This window comes from Ostrinia nubilalis, chromosome 5 (assembly GCF_963855985.1).
Source record: "Ostrinia nubilalis chromosome 5, ilOstNubi1.1, whole genome shotgun sequence".
Classification (NCBI taxonomy): Eukaryota; Metazoa; Arthropoda; class Insecta; order Lepidoptera; family Crambidae; genus Ostrinia; species Ostrinia nubilalis.
In genome coordinates, this window is record NC_087092.1 from 7085917 (window position 1) to 7109343 (window position 23427).

Consider the following 23427-nt stretch of genomic DNA (forward strand, 5'->3'; position numbering starts at 1 on the left):
ACAAAGCACAATGTAACGAAGTGACGCTCGGAGTCGGCTGGGCCTTTGATGTCTCAATTAGTAACGCGAGCGGGTAATTGTGGCGAAAATTAATTCGCGTTCGTCACTCGCGAGCGGAGGGAGGCGAGCGGCGTCATTCGATATTTATTCGCGTGTTAATGGCTTCAGACGAATTCCGGGCTTCGCGGAATGCCGGGAAATCTGTCATTACTGTTGAAAGCAAATGAAAATCTACTGAATTGATCAAAATGACAATAAGAGAGATACAAGTGCCAGCAAAATATTATGTGAACATTTAAACTTGGTAAAATAATGTTAATTATGATTTTCCAACTACGAAGCTACTCAAAGAGCAATAAAAGTACAGGGAAATGACTGTCACTCATAAAATAATTTTACGTGGATGTAAAAATGAGATGATATTGCCTGCATTGGCATGCTTTCTCGAGAATTTAATGCTTATCAAAAACGCAAACGAAACGGAAGTGACTCGACATTAGCGTAACACATTTCACACCAAGAAACATCGGAGAGGATCCCTAATAAACCAATTACGGTTCATTACCTAATGCCGAACGGAAGAAAGACATTACTCGCTCATCATTACGACCGCAAACTCCCCTTTGTAAAATATTGCATTTCACATGTTTGTTAAAAAAATCGAGCGCGAACGCAGCGTTAACGGCTTTATCGCGAAGGGTGTAAGGGCTTTTATTTTTTTAAACTCGGTGAAAATGAAAACGACGCGCTATTTGCGGCGGTATGATGAATGGCCGTGGTCATTTCCCGCCCGCTGGCCCCCATTTCGCTTGTCACAGCATATGGCTGATTTGACTTGTATGGGCATGGGGGATAACGTATTGTTTGTTTTGTTGGCCAGAACGTAACAGTTCGCGGTGGCCCATGTTGGGTATTTGCTGACTCGAGTAATGAACCACTCTGTAGTGTAGTGCAAGGATTTTCGCAAGCGTAGTTTTATTGCAATAGATTAAGACAGGATATGAATTTATGGTCACCAGGTATTATGGAGTGTTATAGTCTAGTCAAACCACATTTCTTGGTCACACCACAGTCACACATGAAAATCGACATGAGAACTATGATGATAGAGACATGAAAAAGCAGATCTTTCAGTAGTAGAGCTCTAACATTACACCAAAAACACTAGCTTTTTAAAGTTAAATTGTGGAGTTTTGAATTGTTTGTTCTCTAATGTTTGGATCGGAAACGTCCACAATTCAACATACCATGGACCATAAAAACACATTATATTTGACTCTACATAATCTGAATTACTTATATCTAGTAATCAATCTGTGTTCGTACTATGCTTGCCCCTCACTAGCGTAGTCGATAAAGACTCGCTCGGAATTTCCACGGAACTGTATGCCTAGCACGAAAAACTTTAGAGTTCGAATCGTTTGCGTATTCGAATCGCCATCAAAAGATTTAGTACGAAAACTACAACAGCGCCCTTGTGAACGTGTCGTAAAGTGAACTTAGTATGAGAAATAGTTGCACGAAACTTATTTTGAGAATCAAAATTGTCACGTTATCGTTTAATTCGAAGGTTGAGTATCGAATTTTGTCGAATACGCAAACGATTCAAAGACGAAAGTTGTTCATGCTAGAGGTACAGTATGTCGAAAGTGTCGCAAAGTTGTCGCGTTCGAAAGCTGAAACGCTCCGTTTGCGGGTTGTAAAGAGAGGGGAGGCCGCACAATGAAAATGGAAGTGGAAATGCAATAAAAGTCACATTAAGTCAAGAGCAAAGACCTCCGTACTAGCTCGGAAGAGCGGATTGAATTTGTCTGTGACGGGAACACGTGGCAGTACGGATGTAGATCATTTGTTGGCAAATGAAATCCATTTCTTCCGTCTTTTGTGGAATTCCACCTGAAGCTTTCGTGTTCTATGAAGTTTTCTTTTAGTTAATTTTGAAATAAAATAAAAAAAATGTTAATGGATGATTTTAAATTTTATTGAACATAAGAAACTATAAAATTACCTACTAATAAAAGCTAAAACAATACCTGTACAGCACAGGTATACCTACACCCACCTTAAGTATTTCCACTTAAAATTACTGCCTTTAATTACCGGCCTATTATACTCGGCCGTGCCTTACTGAAGCTTATTTCAAGTGTTATTTGATTAAATATTTAAATACTCACAATTATGTGTCCGCTTTTCCTCGAGGTGGAGTAATTTCGACGCTTGGTCATTCCGTGCAGACGATATCAAAGACATCATGGTCTATAATCACCTGGTATAATTCCCACAGACAAATAGGGAAAAGGACATAATTACAAGGTACCCGCAGATAATTAAAACTAGTTAGAAAGGTGTCCGGTTTCACGCGTAGGACGCGAGAAATTCTCCATTCTGAAACATCAATTGCGATTCGATACTTTGTAATTATTTTAATAGTCGAATGGAGTTTAATTAATCGGATGAAACAAACAAGCTTATTATTTGAAGTGGAATATTGGTTCGAGGATAGTCTACAATTTGATGAACTGATACTGTGGTTACTTATTTGCCCTATTGTTTAGCGTTTACTTATTCCACTTGTCATTTGACTAGCTTAAAATCTAATTAATTCAGGCAAATGACAAATGAGTCAGTCAGTAGGTTCTCCCAAACATTTAAACAATCTAACCTTCCAGAAAAGCATTTATCTTTCGAATTATTTAAATCTAGATCAAATAATAGCAATTATGAATGTTAATAATAACAGTTCACAGCTCATATCATATCATTAGATTCGAATTCCTACGGCTAAGTTATCCTTCTCGTAATTATTATCATTGACTAGTTCTCATATTAATTACCCCAATCTTGCTAAAATAAATCAAAATCCGTAAAGAAAGTTAAGTCAACCTAATAATGGACAGTGAAAATGATGATAAGTTAACACCAACAATCATGAAAAATTAATGGTATATTTTTCTAAGTTTTCAGATTTCATAAATCATCACCACGTGTGGTGGCGATAAATCATTGGATGCACCTTGTAATTAAAATGGTGGATCGGGCAAGGTTAGAGCAAAGTGTATAATTAATTTTTGTGTTTCGTTAGACGAATCACTGTTGATTAGAGTTTCCGTGACTTTGGTGGATGCAGATGTTTTAAAGGTAATTACCCGCCTAAACCTGCCTAATGACGTTTTCATGATGCTGCTATAATAGTTTTTGCTTAAACGGAAAAGATGTGGTGAGATTAGATAATGGAGGTGGCTTGCGTCAAATATGAGAGATTTAAGTTACCTTATCGAATTTTCTTTGACAATTAAATTATTACAGTGACCTAGCTGCAATATGACAATATTATGATACAAAATAATATAATTTGTTAGTCAAACTGTTAAATTCTTGAATCTTTTTTTTCTCACAACGGGAAAGCTTTGGGTCTCCATCTCACCTGATGGTAAGTGAAAAAGCTCATACGATTAGAAGAACTGACAATCTTACCTACTTACAACTGCAGCTGAAACTCAGCACTGCTGTTCATTGTCAATGAAAGAAGTGAGGAATCCCGTTCATGTTCAATCTGTTCAGCTCACAAAAACCATATTAATTTACGTTTAACCAAAATTGCATGTTTGCGTTTTAATTGTTCCGGACTAGAAATACATGCTGACATAGTTACTTAAGAGATTTGAAAGTTTATTAAGTGCACTTTATTCATTTACTTCGATTAATCAAATAAAACAAACATGCTACAACGAAAAAATATCATTTTATGCCGAACCAATAAATCTGCGTCAATTAAGTGCGCAGTGAATTCGCTGAGTTAATTGTATCCGACGGTAACTTACGCAAGTCGGTCCATTTTATAGACGTAATTTCATTGAGGCAGTAAGGACACGTCGTCGAAGAACTATACGCCAATGGACTACAGCAAATTTGTGAATTCGACGAAAGTTTATTCCAAAATTATTTCACTTTGGAATCAAAAATAGAACCTACACATGTCTAAGGAGATAACTGGCTAAAATCTCAACGTGAAACAGCCTCGGATGTTTGGAAGATTCTAGTCTTTTGGCACAAAGTATAAATAGAGTGTCTATTTCGTTATAGAAACCCGTAATAATATAACCGACATCAAAAATAAATCTTCATTAAACACGTGCAAAATTTTCGCAAACAGAGTCATAAATTCGACACACTCCGCAGCCACAATGTATCAGATTTTGGCATTTATCACAAACATCGGCCATAAATCAATATGAAGAACGTTTTAAAATTGTTTTTTCGCACGTTCTTATGGGCGCGATTATAAGAAAATTATAATAATTGTGCGCGGCATAATTACGTGATGTAATGTAAGGCCAGCGATATATAGCGGCCAATTTGAATTTATGTAAAATATCGTGCAATAAATTTACATTTTATAACTTTGCCCTCGTGGCCGACGTGGGCGCGATATCTCTGTTTAGGATCAGAAGCCCGTATCTGCAAATTGCTCGCATCGATCTGGGGGTGACCTGCTTAATCAATTCCGCCGATAACATTTTTAATTTTGATTGGGTCTTGCGTCAACATACTTGAGGACCGGCAGTAATTATTGCGTACCAAGCTGTACCATTAATCAATAATATTTCGTTTATTTTTCGATAAGACACATAAACGCTTTCAATTACGTTTAAGTACCTATTTATACCTATGGGAAATATATCGTAAAAGCGAAAATATTTTTTGCCCAAATTAACTAAAATTAGTAGACATTGTCGATATCTAATTTCCTCAGTCGTTATTATGAGGTATTTTCAATAATTTATAGTCTAGTCGAACGGGTCACGATTTATTCAAATGAGCTCCTCGCCCAATCTGACATAGTTCACGGGTCGCGATTAAGGCAGTATTATTTTTATCTGCGCAAAATATTCTTAGTATGATAATGGTTAATTCTTGACATACCTACATATTTTATATAATGCAACCCCGGGGCGATCGGGCCGACACTATGTCTAATAAATTTATGGGCCTTCATTTTCATGTTGATCGGCGCTCGAAATTATAATCGTCGTGCTCGGGGCGCGGGCGCGGGCGAGTCGCGTGACGGCGCGGGCGCAGCCGACATGTCCGCGGACCGCTATCGACGAATTTTAGCCGTCACTTATGCTTGATTGAAAGAGAAAACTTTCGTAACACTTATTCACATCCAATTTTTAGAATCACCCATCTTTGGTGCCTCAAAGTCGTTTAACAAACTCTACTCTAGTCTAATACGCGTCGATAACTCAACGCAAAATCGTGTTAGCAACGTATCGATTATGTAAAAATGTACTTTCAATTTACATGTTATAAGGTTTTACGAGGAAAATGGCCATTAGCAACATTTTGAAAACGGATGCCGTTTGTAAATTCCTTAAGCTCATTCAATGAAGGCATCGCCTCCAGTCATCATTTTCGGTAAGAGCCAACCCATTAGATGCATGTTCAAAATTAAAATAAATTCCGTAAATCGTTAGAACACAAGCAACAAACTGTGGTAGTTTCACACCAACGCACAATTGAAGTGGTAATTCGACACAATGTTTTGATGTTCCGTTTCCATAATATGAGAAAAGGAGGCTATTATCGAGTGAGTTTTCTCACGCCAAGTCATGTTCGAACACAATAAGGCGTAGGACAGAAGCAGCGATAAAAAAGCGCAAAGATAAATGTCAAAGCTAGGTACACAAGTGCGGAAACTATAACGGCGGTTAATGACGTAGAAACGGGAGGGTCGAGTGAGAAAAGACATGTTTTGGTCATACTGTAAGGGTGGGTGCATACAATTAATAAATTGCAGTTAATCTTGAGCGTCATATTCATTTGCAATTTACTTACTTTTTACGTGCACATGACATTGCATATTTTTTTAATTGACTATATTGATTCAGAAATAAACTGAGATATTCAAGCTTACCAATTCTTCGAAGCATTCAGATAATTACAATCGGTAGGACAAATGAAGCAGTTTTTTTTCTTCAAATGATAATCTGGTTTAAATAAGCATGATCATTGGAAAGATTTCGAGGTTTCTCTACTTTTGAAAGCTATAGTAAAATTAATACTTTTCAATGGTTTTAATTTTTTTACAATGAAGATCAACTAAGGCACTTCGTTCTGACTTTTGAGACTTTTACCCACAATTAGTTAAGATAATGCTTGTTTTGCCTTGACAGCCATTATCACGCTAGCTAGGAAGCCGGTGTACTCATTATTGTGATGATCGCAATTATGTAAGCTGTCACAACAATGTAGAGATTAGCCAAGAATGCGCCAGGTGCAGCTAAGATGGCGGTCGCTTTGACAGCGATGGTATAGAGACAACGTGCCACATATAGCATAAAATATTATCTCTTATCTTTAAGCACTAGGGATGATCTGATAATATCTTAGGTGTCTACTATTGAGAGATGGTAGAGTTTAGCGTAGGGATTAAAATTCGAATTCTAATTCGAAATTCGAATAAAGAATATAGAATGCCTATCCTGTAATTTTACTACAGTATCAAACTTATAAGTGCCAAAGAAATAATTTTAATACTATAACAAAATATTTTTTAATAATTTTTTTTAGAAGGATGATTATCATTATTATTATCAGTTGAGGGATTGGTCATTGTATAGAGTCAGATAACTCAACATCTAGCTATCAATTCTTATTTGTTAAACATTCAATTGCATGATCTCATTCTTAACTTATACGAATTACGTTTGGGCATAAAAGTATGTGTAGCAAACTTTAAGAATTGAGATCAATAACGATTAAAAGACAACTACATGGCGATACAAGTTTTTGAAAATATTGGCTAGTATTTGCAGTTCAATAAGCACGAAGCTGATCATAGCGTGTTGCAGCCAGCATATGTCTATGTACCGATTATGTACTTACCAGAACTGCCAGCTTATAACCAATAGCTACAATTATATTTACAAGACTAATTATGTTGTCTTAGCTGTAATTGTTTAAAGATCACCTTTTGTTCAGTTGGTGTGGTTTGAAATGTCTTTAGGGTTCATTAACTCTGTATTATTATTGAGTTTAATGTATGTCTAGTTATTGAGGATTTTTACAGGATTTTTAATGATTTGTGTAACGTCTCTCTTTCTGGAAAATATTTATGGAGTACCTATACTCAGAATTTTGTTCTTTCAAGCAAAAGTAGGTAGAGTTTATGATAGAACTTCTAGGAACGTATTTATTTTTCTCGTCAGTTAGTATCCGATAAAAATATCTACATTACATTAATGCTAAGTACTGTGGCGTCTTATCTTGTTTATAATAGACGCTATTTAATGTCGACAATATAGAAGTTACAAAACTGCAAAAGAAAAATAACAAGTCATATTTTGCATACGCACTTAACACCTAAGTTCAGCAGCACTTAAGAATCTGCCTTTGATTTCAATCAAGTTTATAGTTTGCGTGTTGAGCACTAAACACGGGTTGCGGGTATATTTTCCTTATTTCATCACAGTCTCATTTAATTATGGCTATCAAGTTACAAGCAAATGATTTATACCGCCTTAAAGTGCTGGCGGAAACATCAGAGGGAAAGCACGTGCGGACAAAAAGCAAATGGCACTTTTATGGAAATTTTGAATTCGCAAAAGAAAATATCGTCGACAAAGCGACTTGTCCCGGAAGAGACGTTCTGAGGGTATGCGAATTTATCTCTTTCCATGTTGAAAATGTTGGAATGTTTCGGAATATAAATGTGGCTGTAACCATTGCCAGATTTTGGTAAGCCCGAATTCGTGATTTTTTACGACTTTAAAAAGAAGAGGCCTGTGCAGTAAAAATAAACGCTTGCTGAAAAAAATTGTGAAAAAATGTAGGTTATAGGTGATTATTAAAATAAATCATCTTTAAATATTACGTTTTACGAAAGTTATTTTAGATGTCTAAATAATAATATTAAATTACATACTTATTTTATAGCCTACAAGTTTAGTTAAAAAGCTGCACTTTAAAAACTTCATAAATTTTTACGACAGCTAACTACGCAAAGGCATAACTCTTTTCAGCTTGCGTCTACTGCGTTGCCCTATTCAAGTCTCAATCGTAAAGCAACATGCGCTCTCTCATTGAGGGCGCGGGTCGGCAAAACCTGTTGGGGCATAATTACGCGGATACCTCTATCTGGTATGACGCGGCCAGCTCGAGTTGACATCGACCGCGCCAATGGAAGCCCGACGGAGTGCGATTGGTCGCCCACACGTAACTTTGTTACTTTTTACGCGTAAACTTTCATTTGTTTTTTATTTGAATGAAAGTTGGAATTCTAAGAATACGAATGTCTTTTGTTTCTGTTAGTTTGAATCGAGAATAATACAAGGCGACATGTAAAGCCATTTTGTGCTCAGAGTCAATTATTTGCCTCTAGCAATATTTAACTAAAAATAAAATAAAATTCAAGTCTAGTGTGCACGAGCAATTTTATACAATTTCTAAATGTGCACTAACTGCTTTCCTATCAATTAGGTCTAACAATTTAATGGCATAACATGTCAAGCAGCGTTCATCAAAACATTGTATAAATTGATTTATTGCAATAGCTCGCGATTGCATCGCCGACGCAACGTTTAATAAATGATCATAATTACGCTTACAAAAATAGAGTTTGAGTTACCAGTGGGTAAAAGAAAAAGCTTCAATCCTTGAAACTTTGTACTCCAGTAGCGTGCAAAGTTTTATTCAGAGGTAGACTTGACTGAAAAACTTGATTTTGCTGAAATGAATGTTGTTTTTCAGGTAGACATTATCTTAACTTTAACATTGATTTCATAACATGATTTCTGGAATATTTGTTTCATAATAAGAGTCATAAAAGATATCAATGTAATAAGAAAATGATATATTCATATGAATTATATTAATATTTAGATACTAAATCCAGTGTAACATACTTTACTTTTAACTTCTTTATTTATTTCAGTTAGTCGCTTTACCTTAAAGACTTAACTGAAAGATCAAACTTTGATTGTATTGAGTTTGATTGTATTAAGTTTTAAATAAATTTTAATTGATACTATTCCGTAATGATCGATAGACCGACCACTATGTGATTACACCAAAAATATGGCATACGATAATCTGAACGTAAGATCTCAGACTTAATAAGTAAATTAATTGGATTGCGAGTAGCCGTTGCCAATAACTGGAACAGGTTCTGATAGCGTGGGTTCGGTTCTCAGGCTGGATTTTGTTTGATACTTATAATGATTTACGTCCAAGATTCAAAACAAAACCTGTGGCGATGGTCAACTTTTTAGATTTTTTTCTAGTTTTGTTCTAAACAGTATCTGAGAAGAGCATCGCGTGTATGTTTAGGTAGTTAGTTATTCCTGAGAACACTAAATTGAAGTAAAATGACACACAGTCAACATACCCTACAGGCTAATTGATGTTATTTTACAACTAAAAGGTTTAAATAAAGCACAATCCACTAAGGAGTTTCATGCTCCACTCTACATCAGCATCACACTATAATAAAATAAAAAAGTTAACATACCTACCTAAATAAATATTCAAAAATAAAAAGATCTTAAACTTCTCTCCATTCCCACTCATATCTAAAAAGGTTAACTAGTCGTACAAAATGTTAATCATTCATTTATTGAGACATAATCACACAATCATTAATTCACTGAATGTAGTCAGCAAACAATTACACTGAATGGTTTCATTATCCTCATTATTCAGGAATATTTTTAACACGTGTTTAGCAAATGATTATACTGCATACATTTTTTGTGTGGACCTAAGGTTGGTATTAAATTGACCACTGATCCCTGGATGTAGGAATAAAATTGCAAATGTAATGGACGTGGTTGATCGAGCACCACCAAAAACTAATAAACGTGTTGTATTTTAATTGTCCTCGTTTAGTTAATAAGCAGTTTAGTGGCATGCAATGAGCGCAGCTTTCAGCGCGGTATTAAACCGGCCAATGCACATTATCCAATACAAAAAGTAATAGCAATGCCAATGAGTAAGGTTTTTATTTTGCGCAAACATGAAACAATCGATCCTTTTGGTATGAGATATTAAATAAATAAAGGAAGCAAAACATTCCAAATCAACCACGTTTGAAAAAAACAAAGCTCAATTAAACATCTGCACTTAAAAATAGATTTAAATCTGTGGTTTATCTGTAGACAATGTTTAAACTTAACTCGAGTTTTGGACGTCATTTGAGAATACGGTCCTAAGACCGATGTGTTGCTACGATGTGGTGCGTCCTTTTTCTATCATATAAATGTACAGTCGAATGACTCAGTGTTGAATCAAAAGGACTCGGAGGACCCTCATACCACAACACTATGCAATTTATATGCAAGATAATTTTTTGGAACATGGCGAACTTTGAAAGTTGACGTGTTTCATAAATTAGCGTGCATTTTTTTACACTGCATCATGATAAAGTGCGATAGAAAATGAAAAAAGACACTGAAAATTATGGAGAATTTGACTGACTTTTCCACAATTTTCAGTGACTTTTCCGGGAGAAAGTTAAGAAATCAACTTCGAAACGTATTTTAAACTCAATTTACTGTTTTTTGTTTGCTTTATTAAATTAAAAACCTATTTTATTATTTTAAAATAACTAACAGCAATACCTGCTTATGTTAAAAAAGATAATTAAAAGTGGAAACACGTAACAAGCAGAGTATTATTAGTAGAATACGTATATGTTGTACATATACGAGTACATAGATAGGAAAGAAAACACTTGTGCTTATTATAAAAAGCTTATTAAGATCAAAGTGATGAAATTATAAAATATTAAATCTTTTATGTATGCTTTATTTGCCAAAGTGCTAATTATTAAAACATAGCAAGTATGAAACCATTCTTGTATGACTAAATTATTATAGTTACTGCACTGGTAAGACAGTGAGACGACTTGTGCGATAAACATCGCATATAGCAACTTCTTCGACATATTACCCACACGATAATCAATTACCGTGTATATCCGTGCAAAGAAGCCTTTTTTTAGGCCTATGTTAACTGGACAACCTTTAACATTCGTGTCCGGAGTTCCTATTAAGTATAGGTTAGTGGTGGAAAATGCAAGAGTGTAATTCGAAAATTTATTTATTAGCATAGAAAACACGTTAATAATCATTATGTTCATAATGGCGTGTACTGCCCCACCTGTCCACAATTATACGACGCGTATGATGAACAAACGTGCGTAGCATGAAGCTTCTTTGGAAATACGTTATTGAAAAAGCTAGCAGCTATAGATCCGCTCAATGATCCATGCATCCGTGTTTCTTTAAATAATATGAGTTTTTAACGACCCTTCTAGGAATGTTAACAACTTATCGAGCAACTTTGTAGTTAGCACATATGGTAGGTAGTTTATATTTAAAAATTTATTTTATTTTCTCATGTCTTGAACGGACTGCATTACTATGTGAGTACGGAACTTAGAAATCGCACTTAATGCATTAATGACTATTCAAAGATGTATATTAACAATAAACCAAGTCAATGTTGTGAGTGTCTACAAACCAGTTATCTTGCAAGGAAAGTTGAACAATCAGAATTTTCAATTTGGTCATAACTCACTCCAACAGAAGGCAGTACGTGCATTTAAATGTCAAATGCCAGTTATCGTCGTGACAGGAGCGAGCGCCCACATGCCAGGGTCCAGTTTAACATCACTATTTAGACAGAGGATGCGAGCAATTCGAAACAAGTAGACTATGTTATTTTGCGGCGAATATACCGTTGCCGGGGTGCCACTCGGCAGCAGTGCGGCAACATTTTAATTGACCACGCGATGTTTGCCGCGTCTCGCCCGACTTTTTCTCCTCTCCACAAATTGCTCTAAAGTGCTTAATGAGCGATGCGTGCAATTGCTGTTTCCCCGTATGAGGCTGCTCTTATTTTACATAAATAGTTCAACTCGACGAACTAATGCCGATTCTCGGTACGGTAATTGCGGCTGTGACAGGCTTCCGTCGCCTTTCCAGAGGCTGACGGTTAACGCCAAACGCTGGTCGTCCAAATTATAGTTATTTCGCATTAATAGCGTACACATCGAGTGCGTGCGCAGTGCGCATGCGGCCACCATTGACATTTGCGGTATACTCATTCAAGAAGCTAGCCAACAATTTGTTACTCTCCGCCGCTTCTGTTAATTCCAAACGATCGGCCGCTTCCGATAGGTTAAGTAGACTTGTACAACAGTAGCCCCTTCCTTGCTTTGAGAATTATATGTTACTTTGAATACCTAAAATCAATAAAAAGTAAAAAAAAAACACCAGAAGTAGAGTTCATTTCTAATTCTATGTCGACTCTACCCTAAGCTCTTCTGTGCAAAATGAAACTATGTACTTGCAAGTATTGTAATAAAAGAGGACAGTATTTTTCCCGTCACAAAGATTTAAATGAGTTTATCTTAGAAGTCAGGGAATTAACTAAAATATAACACTTATTTGAGAAATATAAGATTTATTATTGGTAGTTAGTCCAGTCAATGAATGCCTTAACGACGGTGTAGAGAGAAATCCGTGGAACACAATTTCTGACCTCGGGACTTTATTTAGCCTAGTTAGGTGGTGAACATAGCAAAAGTCCCCGCCCTTAGCCCTTGAGCCGGCGGGGAGAGGGGGGTTTAAAGGTACCACTTTTCGGTTTTTCGCTTAATCCTCGGAAACTATGCGTCCTAGTGACATGACTACTATGAACCAAAAAAAGCTTATTCAATTTGCTACAGGTGAGACTGTCAAGTTTTTCTATATCTTGTATAGTTTTTGCGGCATCTGCTCTGAAAGTCTGTAAAATTGGAAATTTTATTTTTGTCTTACATGTTCTTTTCAGGAGAAAATCGACTAAATCAACATTGAGCAAACACTATAGACATGCGGGAGCATGTTATGCCTAGTTCCAGGGAGGGGACTGCACCGTGCGTATATTTAGACGAACCAATTAGAGCCACTTTTGACTCCTTATCATTCAAAAACTACTGTGCATTAACACTTCAAATTTGGCTCATGTGTTGAGACTTTTAAGATAAATATCAGCTTCAAATTTCATAAATATACCTCAAACGGTTATTTAGGTATTGACGTTCAAAAATCGACATTTAGAATACTAACATCTATCTATAACATGTGAAATGTTAAAATTTACTGGTTTTTTATTTGTTCCTTTGTATTTACATAACTACCTTTCTGGATGCCAAATTTGAACCTTCGATGTCATCTGGAAGTGGTTAGAATTTGGTCTATAGGTCAAACATGTAGATTTTTGGACGTCAATACCTAAAGAACCGTTTGAGGGATATTTGTGAAATTTGAAACTGATGTATATCTTGCAAGTCTCAACACATGAACCAAATTTGAAGTGTTAATGCACAGTAGTTTTTGAGTGATGAGGAGTCAAAAGTGGCTCAAAGTGGTTCGTCTAAATATACGCACGGTGCAGTCCCCTCCCTGGAACTAGGCTTAACATGCTCCCGCATGTCTAGAATGATTGCTCAATGTTTATTTAGTCGATTTTCTCCTGATGGGAACATGTAAGACATAAATAAAATTTCCAATATTAGAGACCTTCTAGAGCAAATGCCGCGAAAACTATACAATTTATTGAAAAACTTGACTATCTCACCTGTAGCAAATTGAATATGCTTTTTTTGGTTCAAAGTAGTCATGTCACTAGGACGCATAGTTTCCGAGGATTAAGCGAAAAACCGAAAAGTGGCACCTTTAAACCCCCCTCTCCCCGCCGGCTCAAGGGCTAAGGGCGGGGACTTTTGCTATGTTCACCTCCTAACTAGTCTAAATAAAGTCCTGAAGTCAGAAATTGTGTTCTACAGTTTTCCATCTATAAAATGCTTTATTGACTGGACTAAGTATTATTTGCTGAAAATGCTGCAGCACACATGATTAATGGCATCATGTGTTTGTTGTAAGATATAAATTTACTTGGAAAGATCTTATCCGATCCTTGCGGCTGAGATAGACAAACAGATAAATCATTATAACATAATGTAGGTAAGGCAAATAGAGGCAAGACTTGGCTAATACAAGTATCGAGGTATTTTATTGTATGCTTGATATTGGCATTTTTTGTACATTTATATTATTTTTCTTTTTAAAATAGGTAAATTACACTTAGGTAGGTATGACAATACTCAGATTGTGTGAAGTTCTGAATTAGATTTTCAGGTGAGATGAGACACACACATAAAATAATCATCTTTTAATTTTTCCCAACATTGATTAGGTCGACAATTCCAAATAGCCTCCAAGTTTTCTCTGATGCTGAAAAATATACGAGTACATATAAAATTAAACTTAAAACATTTTACCGGTACTGCGATGGCTGCGCCCACGCAGGCCCCACACCGTCCCTCGGAACACGTTTTGAAACACCTCCGGTAAGTAATGCAGGGACAGGTTACAAAGACAAATAAAAACTACGGGAGGTAGGGATACGAGTAATCTGCATAATATTGTAGTATAAAAAATTATTCGCTGAAAAAAAAATTTTTCCAATAACAATAAATTAAAATACCTACCCGCGGAACATAAAAATAAAAACAACTACGGGAGGTGGAGGACTTTACATGCCTAATATTTTGATAAAAAGAATAATTATTCACTGAAAAATAAAATTCTAGTTAATAACAATTGAAATTCCCCCGGTACGCAATGCAAGAACCTGTTATAAAGACCAATAAAAACACCTATGGGAAGTAATAATCTCTCTACATAATATTCTGCTACAAAGAAAAATATTTTATCAAAAAATAATTAGCCAAGAAAATTGATAGAGTTGCCACAATATTTTGAGCCTTGTGTCAAACAGTTGCTTCGCCAGTGCTTGACAGTGCTTTGACAAGCTGTAATTTTGAGCTGGATTGGCGGCAACGAATTAAAATCAATTTTATTATTGAGTCAGTAGGATATGGATTATGGCCTATTCGGACTGAAGCGATAATAAGATACAGAGAGCTACGTCTTCAAAATGAGATCTGTATTTTTATTTTAAAAAGCTAATTATCGTTATCTACTTCAAATTAAAATTCTTCGTATTGACTATAGTTTAGGTAATATGTATGTTTAACTAGAAATCTTTAATTATGAAGAAAATGGAATAGCGTGGGTAGTACCTATACATTACTTATTTATTTGCTAGAAAACATATGAAAAACTCCGCGGTCACTACTCTGGACAGAAAATGATACACATTTCATGTGCTATAAATGATAATTAACATTTGTGTACAGTTACAACTCAATATTATGTTCTTAACACCTATCTTCAATAGTATTCATTCACAACGCATTATTATTACAGGTACAGTAAACATATAATTGTTCGAAAAAACTGACAAGTGTTTATGTAAACTTTTCCCACAATTACACACGCCACAATACTTTATTCAACTTTTATTTTATTGAAAACTAGCTGACCCGGCGAACTTTGTTCCGCCTTAATGGCAATAAATAAGCAGACTTTTTTTTTAATTTCGAACGGGATAAAAAGTATCCTATGTCCTTCTCCTGGCTCTAAACTACCTCCCTGACAATTTTCAGCTAAATCGGTTCAGCCGTTCTTGAGTTATAAGTGGAGTAACTAACATGACTTTCTTTTATATATATAGATAACGAAAGCTTTTCCAATCCAATGGTTTTATCATGTAACCAATACTTATAAGTACATAAATATGCACATTGCACATGTTCATTTAGGTAGTACGGGTGAGTTGCAATAAATTATCATAACATAAATTATGAATGAATGAAACGTTAATGTATCAAAAATATATTCGATTTACAATATAGCCCGCAGCTAAAGCTATACCTATTCATGCGTCATCAACAACACAATTAAATATAGCACTAGAGCTACAAGTACAATATGTAATACATTTAAAATGGAACATATAGGCCGTCCACTAGTAATTGCGGCCGTCGGAAGAGGCATCAATCACGGGCGAGGCGCAACAACGAAAACACTGTTAGTTTTGCCGCCGAAATATTAATTACATTCCCACAAAAAACTCACACACGACGCCGAAAAGCATAAATTTCTTCCTTTTTCAACGCACAAAGGAGCCGTGGCCGAACAATATAACGCTAAACAGATTAGGCCGGCCGACACGGCCGTCGCGGCATAATTTTTGGCGCCAGTAGTCCTACCTCTAGATTAAACTAATATGAAAAGGAAATTGACTAGAAAATGGACCAAGGCCCTATATGTCATTAAGGATTCGTTACGCCGCTCCAAAAAGCCGCCCTTATTTATTTGACTTAATTGAATTAACATTTCGGTAGTTTTTATTGACTGTTAGTAATGTTCGGAACTAACTTTAATGGGCAATTTTTAGAAAATAACAATAACGTTTATGTGACGGATATTGCTTTATAAATAAATTGCCTGTTTTGGATGCGATAAAATATATCACAGTAATGAGATAGGCAGTGATTCTTTAATAGTTTAGAAGTATACTAAATATTGTAGCTATTATTGAACGTTTATATTAAGATAGTTTTATTATTTCTAATAGGTTTCTACTTTTTTGTTAAATAGGAAAAACCTGATGTCTATTTAGGTACGAGTAGGTAGGTATTATTATCATTTGTCCCTTAAAATATTCGTCCATGTGAACGATCATAAGATTTATTATTCAAAACGTACAGTCAACTAAATGACGACATTACTATTCAAGAGCGGGAAATACGAAGAAAATTTCCACATAACGTTTTCTGGCTTATATGGAATATTGTAGTGATAGCTTAGGGTCCACTCGACCCGTGGGGCGTCCGCCATTGATATTCATGGGCCCGGGAGACCGTGTCGTCCTGTAATGCACCGCTTATGGTGCGTGCTAAATCGACAATCCTCTGGGGTGCTATCTGCCTAATAAACCGTTTCAAGAACTCGCTATTTGGAACGTTTGTTCTTGAATTAGGCTTATAGACCGTTAAATGGGCTTCCTCATAGTGATGTTTGGTTTGGCAGAAAGTCAGATGTTCTCATTTCAATGTTAGTTAAGTTCAATTGCTGTAGAATTTTTAATTAATAGAATCTTATCTAACAATTGATATGGTATGTATGTTACCTAATTAGCCATCCCTAGCCCACGTAGTATAACGACAGAACGTGAGATAAGTTAGTATAGTATAGTGTTATACTAATGTATGTTGACTATGAATACATAACCTCACTTCCACTCAAAGGTAGAGCAGTGAGTGAAGTAAGTGAGTGAAGTGAGTGAGTAAAGCTTCACAGCAACAACCTGTCGATTGCTTAGACTTTGGCATCACTTTGCAAGTTGCAACAGAGTCAGTCAAGTCAATGGTCATGAGGTCACGAACTGTGCCATTCATACTTATACTTATAGTCTAACGCTCAAAGCTGGTCTCGTGAGGAGCAAGCTCGGACTCACATTCATGAGCAGGTCCGGTGAGGAGGAGCCCTTGCCGCTCATGGCGCCGGCCGCGAGCGAGGCGCGAGGCGCATGTCACTCTCACAACACTCCCGAAGCGGCGCAGGCGGCGCAGGCGGCGCGGGCGGTCTGCTAGCGCCGAGCGATCGCGACTGCCGCGCGGCGGCCCCCACCGTACCACGAGCGCCCCACCGCTACCGGCTGCCTCATTTCTCACTATAATTTGCGTGCTGCTCGTTTTTTACCATTATTACTCCCTCGTTTTGTTTTACGTATTATCGAGTGCATCCCGCTCGCACCGGCGGCCATGCGCGGCGAGCGCCGCCCAGATAATAGCCAGTGCAATTAGGGACGGCCGCGCGACACCGCACAGACACTGACAGCGCCATCTCGGGACGAGCGGCGGCATCAAGAGTTGCAAACTCCCATCCAACTCCAGTCCTCCACAAAACAGGAATCCAAAACTGAACAGAAGTTTCTTCTAACCATGTCATCTAAAGTAACTTGCTCTACATTTTTGTCGAAGATGAAACAAAATAAAGCTCAAACCTACCAGTACTACTTATTACAATAAATACCTTAGTAAAGAATAGCAAGCAATTTCATTACCAGGTACCAACTTGCAACCTATTACCTATACAGACATTTTCAAAAGTATAATCACATTAAATTATTAGAAAAATTAAAAAGTCTAAAAAAGCTCTTGCGCTCAACTCTCATATTAAAGCTCGATACAGCTCTTTTAATGAAACGTTACTGAATTTACTAAATACTGATATTATTTGTATATCATGAGGAACAAAAATTCATAAAATAAGTTATTTTTACATCACGTGTTCATAAACAAGACATCAACGAGATATAAATTTAAAGTAGATTTTGTAAGCATTTTTATTTTTATATTTTTAATAACGTGTGATTAAATCTTCTCTATTTCCATCATTTATAATGATTTCGTACAATGTATGAAAATGTAGAAAGCGTTTTAATAATTTACAGTAGAAAACTATCAATATGAGGTAAAACTATCTGCTACGATTTTCGTAGCACCGCGTAGACGTGGCGTAGCTGCTACGACAAAGCATTGCTCCATTCTTTTTATGTTTTAATAATGTTACTTAGCAACACCAGTGAATTACAAATTGAATTATTAATAGTGACGGAATAATAATATATTGGAAACTCACAGGGTACATTTCAAATGTTAGTGACCATGAAAGATAAAGAAAAAAAAATGTTATGCTAAATAACTATTACACTGGTATTTGGAACGCAAGACCTGATTTTAGCCACGCTATTTCTCAACCCACAGAATTTATTTGTTTATGTTATTACTTTCAGTTGAGATATTAACAAGCACATGTATTTGAATATTTGTAAATTAAATCTGGCAAATGACCCTGACTAACAGATTTCACATAAAAAGTTAGGGGATTCCAAAAATAAATAATTAACCTTTTAGAAAAATAGCTTTATTGGAATTTCAGTTTCTTATTCCTAATAACATAAAGGCACATATTAAAATGGCATAAGAATGTTTTCTCTTTTATTTAATTTGTAGAGACATCACAATTATTTTGTGGTAACTAACAGACTATTAACCATGGCTTAAAATATCTATTTTTATAACCAAACAGTCACTTATTTACAGTTTAACACTTTGATCACACTTAACATGCAAAAACAGTTTTAAAGCTTTATTGTCCTAGTGCAACGGGGGGTTGGAAGTTGTAATGTCCTTGGAACACTGCGTAGGTATCTTTAGTCGCGCACTGGTACGAAGATATTGGGGCCGGGTACTGCTGGTACATTCTGTGGTCCCGAACTGGCGCCCGAGCGTACAGCGAGTCCTGTCTCACTTCTGGGTACCAGTTGCTCATCACGGCTCCACTACCGAACGTCGAGCCGTTGAAACTGTTGGCACTTGGTACCACGTTAGGTGCAACTGAAGCGTAGTTTATCGACATAGGTTTTGGGCCGCTCGCCACTGGCACTGTTCCGTAATGAGTACTCCCGACGGTGGACACTGGTGCAGTATGAGGAATGTTCGTCATCGCTTGCTCAGGCTTCTCGGACACTTTAGGCGCCTCATCTTTCTCGTCTTCCTTTGTTTTCTTATTTTTCCTCGACACGTTAGCATGAGTCTTGACGTGCTTTGCAAGATGATCGGATCTCATAAAGCGCTTTGTACACAACTGGCAAGCGAACCTCTTCTCGCCGGTATGCGTTCTCAAATGTCGCTGCAACTCATCAGAGCGCGTGAATCGTTTGCCACAGAAGAGCCAGTTGCACACGAAGGGCCGTTCACCGGTGTGCCAGCGGAGATGAGCTTTCAAGTGTGAAGTTTTTCCGTAGACTTTTCCACAACCGGGGACGTGGCAAACGTGCTCGCGCTTGGCTCCATCCTTGCCGTAATTTGGGCCAAAGCCAGCGGCTTCGGTAAGGCAGTTAGGACAGCGGCACTTTGCACAACGGCGCTGTAGTTCCCTGGCTTCCTCAGCAGCCGCAGCAGCAGCGGCAGGCGGCCAGTACGCCGGGTACTGCGGTGGGTACGGCGGCAGCTCACGCCACGGAGCGGCGCCACACCATGCTCCTGAAGACGCACTACTGCACGATGAGAGGTCAGATGCTGGAGACAAAGTATCCCCACGGCCGTAGCCGCATCCGTATGTCGGCACCATATTCATCATCTGCAAATAAGAACCACCGTTAAAATATTTTAAAAACATCTTACAGACTCTACAATTTGTAAACGTCAATCTACACGACCACTATTTAGATCTGAAACTAACTAACAAAGTCCAACACAAATCCAACGTTCAAACCGGATATTATTCTATTAGAGAAAAGTGTTGTTTACTGCAAATAAACTGTCAAAACGCGAGTTAACAAGCATAGGGCGTAGGCGGGCGGACGGACCTGTTGCGCGGGCGGATCCACGTACTGCATTTCCGGCAACGGTGACAACGCAACGCGGCGAAACTTCCAACTGGATAATTACAGGGCGGCACACCGCTCGCGCCGAGACGTTTTTAATAACTGGCTTGGTGGAATAGACGTAACGAGCGGTTGTCACCTCGTCCCTGCCCCGCGCCGCGCCCCTAGGGCCCCCCGCCCCGGCCCCCGGCCCCCGCCGGCGCCGGCGCAGCCTCCGACACACCCCACCCCGGCCGTGAGTTATGAGCTTACGAACATCGGCTCTTATGGGAAAACGATCCGAGACATACACTGTTGCGTTTACTTATATCCGCCTTATTATTAAAAGGCGGTTACGCATTTATTAATGTTTAGAAGCCTAATCTGTTTCGTGTGAGATTTTTGGGCGATTGAACGTTGAGAGTTGAGCGTTAATGGTTTGTCCTTTCATACTTAGTATCTGGTACTTCTCTACATGTAGGTAACATATTTTTAAAAGTAACAATTAGATACCTACATCAGTTTGTGTTTTGTGTTTTCTGATTTATCTAAATGTAGTGAGTAACTACTTGCGATTGTTTGGTTTTCATTGTCTAGATTGATTGATTTTTAGGAAACCACCATGGCACACAATATAATTACGAATCGTATAATTAATAATTAGAACCTGCGACGAACGCTCCATTATAAAGTCACAGAGATATTTAATAAATTGTCACACTAAATTCTACTTAATAAAGAGATCGGAGTCTCTACCTTAAAATATTATGTGTCTTCGATCCCATTTTATAAAATATCAGTCTACATCTTTAGATTTTTGTATGATGTTTGTAGAGCACTATGGACTGACTGAAACTTCTGAATTAATTATAAGATTTTGTATTTAAATTTAAGTATCATCTTTAGTAAACTAATAAGCCAGAGCTAACGGATGCTTTAAACTTGTACTAATTAATACATTTTTCAAGCTTTTACGTCTCTCACTTTACAAAAAAACTTAATTTTAGAAATGTAGGTAATGAAAGGTTCTCACACAATTTACTCATTACAATACTACAAATTACATGAAGACGGTTTCTGAAAACAGAAATGGTTCCTAATACACCTATCAGTATTATTTTACGTTTCTCTCCGGGGCCGGTTAATGTTTTTAATTTTTTCTCTATTTCGGTCGGCAGTTCGCGGCAGACGCATGATTTATGCATATTCGACCGGGGCCAAACCTTTAATTACACGTTGTTAAAATATGGCAGTTTGTTAAATCGTTCCCTTGCTTTTGTTTTACTAAACGCCGCGCTCTCTAAAGAGAACTAACGTTTCCTTCTACTCACTAAACTTAATATATTTTTTATTCGTCTAATTGCCTGCCCGTCTGACAGGATAAACTTAGTCGTAAAAAATAAACGCTCTCCATAGATTTGAATTAGCAGAAATGGGCACTGTCTACGACTTAATGAGATTTGCAACATGTTGCCTTCCTGCCTTCATTCGGATAAATAAACATTAGTAGGTAGACATTTTAGTTTCAAGAAGTTTAGAAATGAGTTGAATCATAAGTTAACGCTCTACTTAATTACCTAATAATTAATTAATAGACCCAAAAACGTAAAACTGAGGAGGTACTTCATTATATCGTCACATACATACATACCTACTACTACCACAGAAAAACGTTATTACAAATCTTATAACAAATTAAATACTTAGTAGGAATTCTATAACTCTACCAACATTTTATGTTACTTTGTCCTATGCTCTAAGAATAGTCACAGAAGCTTTCGCCAGCCAGTCGTAAAATAACCAACGCCACAAACTAATTAACAAAAAGATGCTCAGTACTCGTTTCTCAGTTTGCCATTGATGGAAACAAAAACATTCTGCGAACGGCCGCTACTTGTTACACTGTTCACTTAACAATCACAGTAACCTGTCGACATGTTTATGACTCTATAGAACAAATGCCCGAGCCTATGCAAGTGCCAGGGCTACCGTTCTACGAGCGTCCACAAAGGCCCCATGCAGTGGACAATGCTGGGTACTAATGTGCTATGATCGGACTCCTCAAGCCATAAATCTAAGTCCGTGTTTTTTTACAGCAAAAAATCTGGACTCTTCAATCATCTGAGATAACACGTGATGAAACTCGCCGACAATCGGCACCGACTGGACACTTGTTCGTAATAAATTATTGGAAAGTATTGATGACACGTAAAAATAATTTTATGTTAAATCTTATCCTAGGTCATCAGGCCATCCCTTATTTCGCGAAGCATGTCATAGCTAAGCTTATGATTGTATTTAAGGCTTAGTCCACAGTAGAAACATAATTAATTATGTTTATTAATAAACATAATTAATTTGTTAATAGTTTGTGTGTTAGGTAAATTCATGTTTCTACGACTAAAATCATTCATTTGAATTTTTTTAATAAAATCCTTTTTGTACAAAAAAATAATAAATTGTTTTCCTTTTGCGGTAACAGTATTCGCTGGGTGCGAAGTACTAGGTGGGGGGGACATAATCTATCGCAGCGCTCATGGTGGTCAAAAGTAGAAATAATGTAAGCTCTGCCATCAGATGTATCTGTCAATGGCAAAGCGATTCTACATAATACATTTTTATATCATTAATTAATCGCATGAAAAGGGTCCTACTGGGAACTTAAATAAAAGAGTGGACTGTATTTCGATAGGGCTGGTTTAATAGCCGTTTACAATTTGGAAATAACTAGACTATACAACGTGGTAGTACAAAAATGAGTCACAGTAGTTGTTGTGCACAGATGTTTGCCTTATGATGAGAGCGTGAATTATTGAACTCTGCCCTTGTTTTGTTCTGAATTCTTCTACATCTCGGACTTGTCCAGCCAATACCAACAACTTTCCTTTAAATACGGTTTGTGGTTGGAATTTGATATTGTAACACTCACAAACCCGGTCTTCAAAACAATACTCATTTCGATCTGAAAACGATATTTAATTTATTACTAGCGATACAGGAACATTTAAATATATTTACTGTTATATAATGAAACCGTTAAAGTAGCTTTTTCTTTTTGTTTTACTGTAAAACTACAACTATAAATGAAGTAAACAA

At 36.9% G+C, this 23427-nt stretch overlaps 2 protein-coding genes across 2 annotated transcripts in view; both read right to left on the reverse strand.

Moving 5' to 3' along the window:
- The window catches only part of LOC135071780 (transcription factor Sp9), an 87573-nt gene extending 70112 nt beyond the window's left edge, over positions 1 to 17461 (reverse strand). The window contains exon 1 of the mRNA XM_063965603.1: positions 17416 to 17461. Coding sequence (XP_063821673.1) covers positions 17416 to 17457 — 42 coding nt within the window. The 5' untranslated portion in view covers positions 17458 to 17461. The remainder of the gene's footprint in view (positions 1 to 17415) is intronic.
- A 1410-nt stretch (positions 17462 to 18871) lies between these two features.
- Positions 18872 to 20433, reverse strand: LOC135071783 (transcription factor Sp5-like). Its single transcript, XM_063965609.1, has 2 exons — positions 20335 to 20433; positions 18872 to 20105 (listed from the first exon to the last, which is right to left on the reverse strand). The coding sequence occupies exons 1-2, from the start codon at positions 20362 to 20364 to the stop codon at positions 19113 to 19115; spliced, it is 1023 nt and encodes a 340-aa protein (XP_063821679.1). The 5' UTR covers positions 20365 to 20433; the 3' UTR covers positions 18872 to 19112.
- Positions 20434 to 23427: the final 2994 nt, after the last annotated feature.